The sequence below is a fragment of the Lucilia sericata genome, unplaced genomic scaffold (genome assembly GCF_015586225.1).
Source record: "Lucilia sericata isolate MDLA Ls3-8-SP2 unplaced genomic scaffold, ASM1558622v1 Contig001081F_arrow, whole genome shotgun sequence".
NCBI classification, from domain to species: Eukaryota; Metazoa; Arthropoda; class Insecta; order Diptera; family Calliphoridae; genus Lucilia; species Lucilia sericata.
In genome coordinates, this window is record NW_023995056.1 from 69361 (window position 1) to 80392 (window position 11032).

The window sequence follows — 11032 nt, forward strand, 5'->3', positions numbered from 1 at the left end:
CAATAAAATTAATGCATTAATATTCCATTAACATTAATATATAAAAAAATTGATAAACGTAAATAAAAATACAGCACAAAAGACGTCGATCTAACTAAATACAACTAAAATTAAATAGGTTAAAGTCCTTTCTAATAACTCCTATATTCCATTCAAACTTGTGTGTTTTAAATATGATATTTATATAAGATTCCACAGACAAAATAAACTGAAAAAGGAATATCTGGGAAGTGATACTATTCTTCTAATATGTATTATCGAGTATAGGACTTATTAGAAAACTTTATCAAAATAAACTACAAAAGGAATATCTGGGAAGTCATACTATTTTTCTAATATGTATTATCGAGTATAGGACTTATTAGAAAGGACTTTAACACATTCAATTTTACTTGAATTTAGTTAGACCGAGGTCTTTAGCGCTGTATTCTTATTTTTATAAATTAATGTTAATGGAAAATTAATGCATTAATTTTATTATTTATTATTTAATGTTAATGGAAAATTAATGCATTAAATTCAAAAATATTTAATGTTAATGCAAAATTAATGCATTAATTTCACAAATATTTAATGTTAATGTAAAATTAATGCATTAAATTTAAAAATATTTAATGTTAATGCAAATTTAATGCATTAAATGTACTCATGTTAATGTTAATGCAATAAACTTGCATTAACATTAATTTTTTTTAATGTAGAAAAAATTGTTAATGCATTAACATATTTAATGCATTTATCCCAGGTCTGGTAATGAGTGTGAGTTTATTATTTATAACTAGAGTTGCCATTCAAGTAATAAATATAAAATGTTTATGAAATAATATTTATAAGATTCATTTAAGAATTCTTAATAAATTATAGATGTCAACTCAACAGCTTCTTATATGAAGATGACGTCTGTTCTAAAATATTCAAAATTATCACTTTATTATTGTTAGGCTCCCTGTCTAGGAATATCCTGTCCTCAATAATTTTAATTATATTCTTTTATTGAGGTTATTATACTTGGTTCAAGTATTAATATATGTCATTTCAAGTGCGGAACTAAATAATATGTTAGACATTTTATGTTTTTGCTAATAGTATTATATGAAACTATTTATATAATACATATCTAAATATATACACATTTAAGTATGTGTTTGACAAATAATCACATTATTTTTATTTAATACACTCCCCAGGATATGTCGCCCTCTTTAAACATGTATTTTTAGTCAATTTGTTTTATAGCTTCTCTATGGGAATAGATGATGAATGGAATTGATATGTAAGTATCACTTAAAAGAGAATATAAGAAACATATATATTTCTTTTAAATTCTTATTAAAGCTGTTAAGACTATGGATATTGTCAAGTGTATATCGATACTGACCGATCAGACATTTTGATCGGAATAGTTTGAGTTTCGTAGTTTATATGCCGATCGATTTTGTTTTAGTTTGTTTATCAGACCAATTTTATTATTTTACAATCATATTTAGTAATGATTTTGATTAATATTTTAAGGAAAGTTCAGTTTTAGTTCAGTTCTAGTTCAGTTCTAGTTCAGTTCTAGTTCAGTTCTAGTTCAGATCTAGTTCAGTTCTAGTTCAGTTCTAGTTCAGTTCTAGTTCAGTTCTAGTTCAGTTCTAGTTCAGTTCTAGTTCAGTTCTAGTTCAGTTCTAGTTCAGTTCTAGTTCAGTTCTAGTTCAGTTCTAGTTTAGTTCTAGTTCAGTTCTAGTTCAGTCTAGTTCAGTTCTAGTTCAGTTCTAGTTCAGTTCTAGTTCAGTTCTAGTTCAGTTCTAGTTCAGTTCTAGTTCAGTTCTAGTTCAGTTCTAGTTCAGTTCTAGTTCAGTTCTAGTTCAGTTCTAGTTCAGTTCTAGTTCAGTTCTAGTTCAGTTCTAGTTCAGTTCTAGTTCAGTTCTAGTTCAATTCTAGTTCAGTTCTAGTTCAGTTCTAGTTCAGTTCTAGTTCAGTTCTAGTTCAGTTCTAGTTCAGTTCTAGTTCAGTTCTAGTTCAGTTCTAGTTCAGTTCTAGTTCAGTTCTAGTTCAGTTCTAGTTCAGTTCTAGTTCAGTTCTAGTTCAGTTCTAGTTCTAGTTCAGTTCTAGTTCAGTTCTAGTTCAGTTCTAGTTCAGTTCTAGTTCAGTTCTAGTTCAGTTCTAGTTCAGTTCTAGTTCAGTTCTAGTTCAGTTCTAGTTCAGTTCTAGTTCAGTTCTAGTTCAGTTCTAGTTCAGTTCTAGTTCAGTTCTAGTTCAGTTCTAGTTCAGTTCTAGTTCAGTTCTAGTTCAGTTCTAGTTCAGTTCTAGTTCAGTTCTAGTTCAGTTCTAGTCAGTTCTAGTTCAGTTCTAGTTCAGTTCTAGTTCAGTTCTAGTTCAGTTCTAGTTCAGTTCTAGTTCAGTTCTAGTTCAGTTCTAGTTCAGTTCTAGTTCAGTTCTAGTTCAGTTCTAGTTCTAGTTCAGTTCTAGTTCAGTTCTAGTTCAGTTCTAGTTCAGTTCTAGTTCAGTTCTAGTTCAGTTCTAGTTCAGTTCTAGTTCAGTTCTAGTTCAGTTCTAGTTCAGTTCTAGTTCAGTTCTAGTTCAGTTCTAGTTCAGTTCTAGTTCAGTTCTAGTTCAGTATAGTCAGTTCTAGTTCAGTTCTAGTTTAGTTCTAGTTAGTTCTAGTTTAGTTCTAGTTCAGTTCTAGTTCAGTTCCAGTTCAGTTCAAGTTCAGTTTTAGTTAGTTCCAGGTCAGTTCGAGTTCCGTGCTTGTTCAAGAACCGAGTCCAAAATTCAGTTAAAAACCTTTCACATTGAAACTGAATCCGAACCTGACAGAATCAGAAAATCTAGAAAACTTAAAAAACTTGGCCGCGAAGTCATTGTTATGAACTACGAACGATTCTAAATGGATTTTCAATTGCATTTTATAATTTGGTGTGCTTTAAATTTTAAATCATTCTTTAAACAAAATTTTTTTAAAAAACTCAAACAAAATAAACAAGATTACAAAAAAACAATAATATTTTTTTACATTTTTATCTTTTCCAAATTATTTGGCTTTTTTTGATTAATTATTGAGTACGTAGAAATGCGATAGCGAAACTTTTTCCACATTTTTTTTCCAACACCTTTACAGTTGTGAAATAATACTTTGTTTTTAGTACATATTTAGTTACAAATATAATTTATTAAGACACTATAAGACAGATAAAACGCGACACAGTTTTAAATGAAACTGTTTTTGATTTAGTCGTATTTTAGCGTGTTAAAACACTTAATAAAAGTTGTTATTTATCTATATAAGTTCTAAATTTGATACCATGATTTACGGTGTTGCTGGTGATGACCGAATAATTGTTCACTTTGATTACAGCAGAAACATGAGAATTTGTCACTATTTTCACAGGTTAATGACACGGAAACGGCGGTCGTACGTCGTTTGACAACACTTGTATTATCATACATTTTATCGAACTTTTAAGCGTTAGTTAGTGTTTTATTTGTTTGTTACTTTTATAACAAGATATTTATTGTTGATTGTAAGTTCGTTATTACGAACTTATGTTATTAATATTTATTTATTTATACAAAATGTCTGTAATTATGTTTGAGCAGTGAAGGATATATTATTTCTCATATAATTTCTTGAATAACTTTTCTTCACTTTACATTTCCATTGAACCTTAATTCAACACGTTTAAAGAACAACTGACTGATTAGAAAATGAGTGTGCCAACGAGTAAACATTAAAAAAATAAAATATATAGAAAAAACACTCCAAGCAGTTCAATCGAAAGGAATAAACGACAATAACAATAAGTAATAAACTTATACTAGTGTATATATTACAATTATATATGTACATATATATGTATATATGTTCAGGAATATGTATATTTGTATTAAGATATATTGTTTATGAGTAAACAGAGAGCCGTCGTAATCTTATTTTAGTCATACTTAGTCTACACGTTAAAAAATTCGATATAACATTTGCAAATATTTCATATTTATACGAAATCATGGAAAACTTTTCAAATATGAACTTTAACCCGAACAGTTAATATTTATGGTTAAAATTTGTGATATTTTTAAAGACAGACCTTCAGTTCTTCTATATAAATTCTTTATATTGAATACTATAGAAATTTGGAATGATTTTATGAGATCTTTAGATATAATATTTCAAATAAATGCAACTTTTTGCACTTTTCTTTTGCATTTTTGCAAAATTTTTTGCAATTTTGCAATATTTTGCATTTTTGTCTAACCAATTCACTCAATTTAAAATTTCTTAACGTGTACTTAGTCGACTACTCCTACTGTTTTGTGTTATAATGACAATTTTTATTTTTTTTTTATCACAAATTGAGCGGTTTACATATGTTTTTTTTATAATAATAGGTACAAATTGTTTAAGTACAATTACTACATGTATGTATATGTATATTTCTTTTAATAATAAATCTGAAATTTTTATATAGAACTATAGGCCTTAAAGTAAGTACATTATTTTCTTCAATACAATTTTCCGATGAGTAATAACATTTATAACTTATCAAAAATGTGGACAGGGTGAATTTAATGAAAATAAAAAAACACCAATAATAAAAAAATAAGATAACAATGCCGATTTTTTTTTCTATTCAAAAACAAAAATTCTCATATTTAGTTTTATTTCTCTCCCACTTTGGCAGTTTGCATATAGTAAACTGACATACATTTAAAGGAATGAAGAAAAATATTTGGAAACTGCTTTATAATGTACAAAACTACAATAATTCTTCTTCTTTTTTTTTCATATTTTATAATAATAATAATGAATTGTCTTCAATTTAAAATAATTTACGTGCACAATTTATAATAAATAATAAACAGTGAAATTATTATTTATATATGTACATTTCAGGGCCGTCAGAAAATCTTCTCTTTTAATAGTATAATATAGCGGGTGAGTGAGAGCGTAAAATAAGTAAATATTTATATAGTTAGTATAATAACTGCTTAATTTCAATTGTTACGAATGAAAGGAATCTGTAGTCTGAATACGTAACAAATGATTTTATTATTTTTTTTTTTGTATTTTTGTCAATGAATCTTTGTTAAATTATTATTTATAGGGTGGTGGTATGTTTTGATTTCTATAGAAAACACTTTAAACTATTTACACAAGTGTTTTTACTGATAATAAACAGCTGTATCTAAGTGGAACATTGGCTTTGATTAAGGAAAATATTAACGATAAATTGTAATTCAATCTAGTTGGTAAATGGAAAATCTGTTTACTTAAATAAGGTGAAATTTAAATGTTTGAAAATCAGGGTTTTAAAACCTTGCCACTTTTATACTGGTTGGCTAAAAGGTACTTAAACCGAAACGTAAACAATATAAAAGTGTCACTATCTATGTCATTTCTACTCATAAATGTAGAAATTGTGATGATTGACATGAAAATGGAAACCCCCCATTTTAACGGCTCGATATTTCAAAAACTTAATGTGAAAGAGAAATTTTAATTCAAGGATATTTTGGGTTACAAATTTGATGCCCTGTTTATTAATTATTTTAATAACATTTAGTAGTAGAATTAGCGTTGGAAAATTTGGGGAAAAAAGTAGCAAAAAAGGAGATATTTTCAACAAAATGTAGTTGGTATTCTAGTCTATAGTCTAGTCTAGTCTAGTCTGTAGTCTAGTCTATAGTCTAGTCTATAGTCTAGTCTATAGTCTAGTCTATAGTCTAGTCTATAGTCTAGTCTATAGTCTAGTCTATAGTCTAGTCTAGTCTAGTCTAGTCTAGTCTAGTCTATAGTCTAGTCTATAGTCTAGTCTATAGTCTAGTCTATAGTCTAGTCTATAGTCTAGTCTATAGTCTAGTCTATAGTCTAGTCTATAGTCTAGTCTATAGTCTAGTCTATAGTCTAGTCTATAGTCTAGTCTATAGTCTAGTCTATAGTCTAGTCTATAGTCTAGTCTATAGTCTAGTCTATAGTCTAGTCTATAGTCTAGTCTATAGTCTAGTCTATAGTCTAGTCTATAGTCTAGTCTATAGTCTATAGTCTAGTCTATAGTCTAGTCTATAGTCTAGTCTATAGTCTAGTCTATAGTCTAGTCTATAGTCTAGTCTATAGTCTAGTCTATAGTCTAGTCTATAGTCTAGTCTATAGTCTAGTCTATAGTCTAGTCTATAGTCTAGTCTATAGTCTAGTCTATAGTCTAGTCTATAGTCTAGTCTATAGTCTAGTCTATAGTCTAGTCTATAGTCTAGTCTATAGTCTAGTCTAGTCTATAGTCTAGTCTATAGTCTAGTCTATAGTCTAGTCTATAGTCTAGTCTATAGTCTAGTCTATAGTCTAGTCTATAGTCTAGTCTATAGTCTAGTCTATAGTCTAGTCTATAGTCTAGTCTATAGTCTAGTCTATAGTCTAGTCTATAGTCTAGTCTATAGTCTAGTCTATAGTCTAGTCTATAGTCTAGTCTATAGTCTAGTCTATAGTCTAGTCTATAGTCTAGTCTATAGTCTAGTCTATAGTCTAGTCTATAGTCTAGTCTATAGTCTAGTCTATAGTCTAGTCTATAGTCTAGTCTATAGTCTAGTCTATAGTCTAGTCTATAGTCTAGTCTATAGTCTAGTCTATAGTCTAGTCTATAGTCTAGTCTATAGTCTAGTCTATAGTCTAGTCTATAGTCTAGTCTATAGTCTAGTCTATAGTCTAGTCTATAGTCTAGTCTAGTCTAGAGTCTATTATAGTCTATTTAATTTTTTTATTTACTACATATAGTAAGCGTAATTTTTCCCAAATATTTCTGTGAACGCTAGCTTGTAGCTTCCCAGACAAACATCATTCTTCTTGTTGTGGGATGTGCCACACCCACTTAAAATTCAAATATATATAAAGTGAAGGTCATAAAGTGGTTTCAGCACAAAGAGGATAAATAAGGAGAAATATTCAAGAAAATCTCTCTAGTTAAGAAACAGATGCCTTAAATTTGTTCATATAGAAGTTTTGTCGATAATTTTCAAATAAATCTTCAAAAGATTTTTGCAAAAAGGCTCGAATTGTAAACTTTAAAACTTAATTTTTCTAAAATGATCCCTATACTTTTCTTACAGTGTAAATATATATTTTAATGATTTTTATTCATACATGACTACAACTATGTTAAACAAAATACATATTAATAAATAACAAAAAATAAAAAATAAACAACTTACCCTCCAAGGCCTCTCCTTTTAGTGGACGATGTAAGGGAATCTGGTTTACTACGATTATTGGCTATAAAAGAAAATAAAACAAGGGAAAGAAAGACACATAAATCAATCATATTTATTTGTCCGTTCAAGCTTATGCATTGTTTGTACAGAATATTTTCCATAATATAAAAATACACAAACAATAACAATAACAACAACATTAACAAAAAAAATACTCACTTTGGTCTTGTATGACATCACCTTTATCTTTACGATTTGAGCTTGTCTTCTGAGAACCAGGTGGTGGTTTAAGTATAGACACTGGCACTAAACCTTCCTGTACAGCCGCATCATCACTCTGTGGATTGAGACGTACTAAACAGAAATCTGGTTCATTTGCTGTAGGCGGTTCAACTATTTCCACTTGTTGTCCTTTACTAACACTAAGTTCATTCGATCCAGGCGAAGCAATGTAATCGGATATAACCCAAGTAGCTTCATGTGTGCCAATCTGTAATGGGATGGGAAGATTGTGAAGAAATCAATAAATTATATAAATATAATTTCATCTAATATATTTATCGCTCTAATGAATTTATTTGTTAATTTTTCATATTTTTTTTTATTTTATATTTTGTGTATAGAATATACTTGAGGCAACAATCCTTTTATAGGAGACCAACAATATTTGGTATATATTTTTAACACAAGCCATTAAACTTGTGTATATTTGCATATAATACGAGTAAATATGTTTGCTTTTTCCAGTTTTTTATTTTGTCCTCTGTTTGCTGTTCGTTCGTTCATCCTTCATAGAAATTTTAGTGAATTTTTAAGGAATATTATTTATTGATTTTCTATTGGTTGTTTGTTTAGTTATAAGTTATGGCACAGTGGGGCTATTAAAATAAATAGCCCCATTAAATAATAAATGTAATTTCATTTATATGGAAAAAAATCTTAATAATCTGTTTAAATATTAAAATTAAATGCTTGCTATGACAAAGACATTTGATCAGCATATTCTCTTAAAGTCAAAAACTATATCTTGTATTTGGTATTTCAATCCACAGTATTCATCCTTCATACATCTATTAGTCTGTATAAGTATATTTATTGCATTAAGTTTAATTAAGCTAAAAATTTCTAATAAGTATAAGTATGTATGTACAATGGGTTGGCACCGTTTATATGGTAAAAAATAGGGTGCTGATGTTAATACCGAAAATAAAAGATTTCTTTTAAGATATAATTTCTCAACATTTTTTTCCTGGGTTCAATATTTTTTCATGTTTTACGCAAAGGAATGATATGAAATTTTGATTGATATCATGTGAAAGAGGCTTTAGAGGCGCCTATAAACACCTTAAAAAAGAGCTTTTAGTCCTTGGATCCAGTTCACTAAATATTGACATCAAGACAAAAAATTTGAGAAACAATATCTTAGAATCAATTAAAGTTTCATTTACAACAGCAACAGCATCAGCTTCAATAACTTCTACTTTGGGCGGGACAACCCTAATGTATGATATATTAAATATATTAGTGCAGTGTCGTCGATAACGTTGGCTGGTCGTTAAGACAATCACCAACATTGAATTACCATTAGAAAAGTTCCACTGCTGTTGTTGTCTAGTATTCCCTACATGTTCCAAAGTAAGGAAGGAAGGAAAGCATGAATGAATGAATATGTATGTAAATATGTATGAAGGAATTTATCTATACTTGGTATTCGATTATGCTTAATTGCTTGTGCATTCAAGTGGAACGAATGTATGAATAAAGGAAAGCAAGTAAGTGAGTGAATGAATGAATGAATGAGGAAGAATATAGGAAAATATGTATTATCATGTTAACTAATTACTAAATTCACTTGTATTTTTTTTTTTTAATTTTTTATATCAATTTGCAAAAATGAGTTTCCGTACAAGTCACACGAGTTATTAGGGGTTTAATTAGTGATATCGTTTATGTTATTAATGCAATATTTTTACATATTTGGTTTTTTAGCGGGAACACTAATTAAACGTGTACCTTCTCTAGGTATTAAAATCTTATCGGTAATCCCCTATAGTATACTTTATATTATTGGAAAAACTCTATCAGCTAATAACGTTATTTAATTTGCTTTTTAATTTTTAAAGGTATAAATAACAACTTTTAAGCAGTGAGTAAAATAATTACTTTGTGTGGGACAGTGACACGACCACTAGACTAGACTACACTATAGACTAGACTATAGACTAGACTATAGACTAGACTATAGACTAGACTATAGACTAGACTATAGACTAGACTATAGACTAGACTATAGACTAGACTATAGACTAGACTATAGACTAGACTATAGACTAGACTATAGACTAGACTATAGACTAGAGTATAGACTAGACTATAGACTAGACTATAGACTAGACTATAGACTAGAGTATAGACTAGACTATAGACTAGACTATAGACTAGACTATAGACTAGACTATAGACTAGACTATAGACTAGACTATAGACTAGACTATAGACTAGACTATAGACTAGACTATAGACTAGACTATAGACTAGACTATAGACTAAACCGGGTCGGGTAGACTATAGACTAGACTATAGACTAACTATAGACTAGACTATACAATGTATTAGACTATAGACTATACAATATACTAGACTATAGACTAGACCGGGTCGAGTATTATAATTATAGTTCTAAGATCATGATTAACGGACAAAGGTAAGCAAGTATTCATTTAGATCTTATTTAAAGATTAAAGTCAGAAACAATAATGCAACAAACAAACCTTTAATTTACTACTCGACTGACGAAAGATACGAAAAGAACTGGGCGTATCGATGGTATGTTGACGCGCTAAGCCCAAATTTTTGGCAATACTACTTTGACGACCCCAGGGTAAAGAAATCTTTCGGCGATTTTTTTGTTTTTGATTTGTTGCTAATGCTACAGCTGCTGTTGTTGCTGTTGGTGAGAAGTCGAAAGGACATGATATGGTATGGTCTATCAGCTAATAACGTTATTTAATTTGCTTTTTAATTTTTAAAGGTATAAATAACAACTTTTAAGCAGTGAGTAAAATAATTACTTTGTGTGGGACAGTGACACGACCACTAGACTAGACTACACTATAGACTAGACTATAGACTAGACTATAGACTAGACTATAGACTAGACTATAGACTAGACTATAGACTAGACTATAGACTAGACTATAGACTAGACTATAGACTAGACTATAGACTAGACTATAGACTAGACTATAGACTAGAGTATAGACTAGACTATAGACTAGACTATAGACTAGACTATAGACTAGACTATAGACTAGACTATAGACTAGACTATAGACTAGACTATAGACTAGACTATAGACTAGACTATAGACTAGACTATAGACTAGACTATAGACTAGACTATAGACTAGACTATAGACTAGACTATAGACTAGACTATAGACTAGACTATATACTAGACTATAGACTAAACCGGGTCGGGTAGACTATAGACTAGACTATAGACTAACTATAGACTAGACTATACAATGTATTAGACTATAGACTATACAATATACTAGACTATAGACTAGACCGGGTCGAGTATTATAATTATAGTTCTAAGATCATGATTAACGGACAAAGGTAAGCAAGTATTCATTTAGATCTTATTTAAAGATTAAAGTCAGAAACAATAATGCAACAAACAAACCTTTAATTTACTACTCGACTGACGAAAGATACGAAAAGAACTGGGTGTATCGATGGTATGTTGACGCGCTAAGCCTAAATTTTTGGCAATACTACTTTGACGACCCCAGGGTAAAGAAATCTTTCGGCGATTTTTTTGTTTTTGATTTGTTGCTAATGCTAC

General features: G+C 29.3%; 1 protein-coding gene across 1 annotated transcript in view; it reads right to left on the reverse strand.

Annotated features, from left to right (window-relative positions):
• LOC119609890 (triple functional domain protein) overlaps positions 1-11032 on the reverse strand; it is a 48351-nt gene that overhangs the window by 12640 nt on the left and 24679 nt on the right. The window contains exons 8-9 of the mRNA XM_037964903.1: positions 7399-7669; positions 7180-7240 (exon numbers count right to left, since the gene is read on the reverse strand). Coding sequence (XP_037820831.1) covers positions 7180-7240; positions 7399-7669 — 332 coding nt within the window. The remainder of the gene's footprint in view (positions 1-7179; positions 7241-7398; positions 7670-11032) is intronic.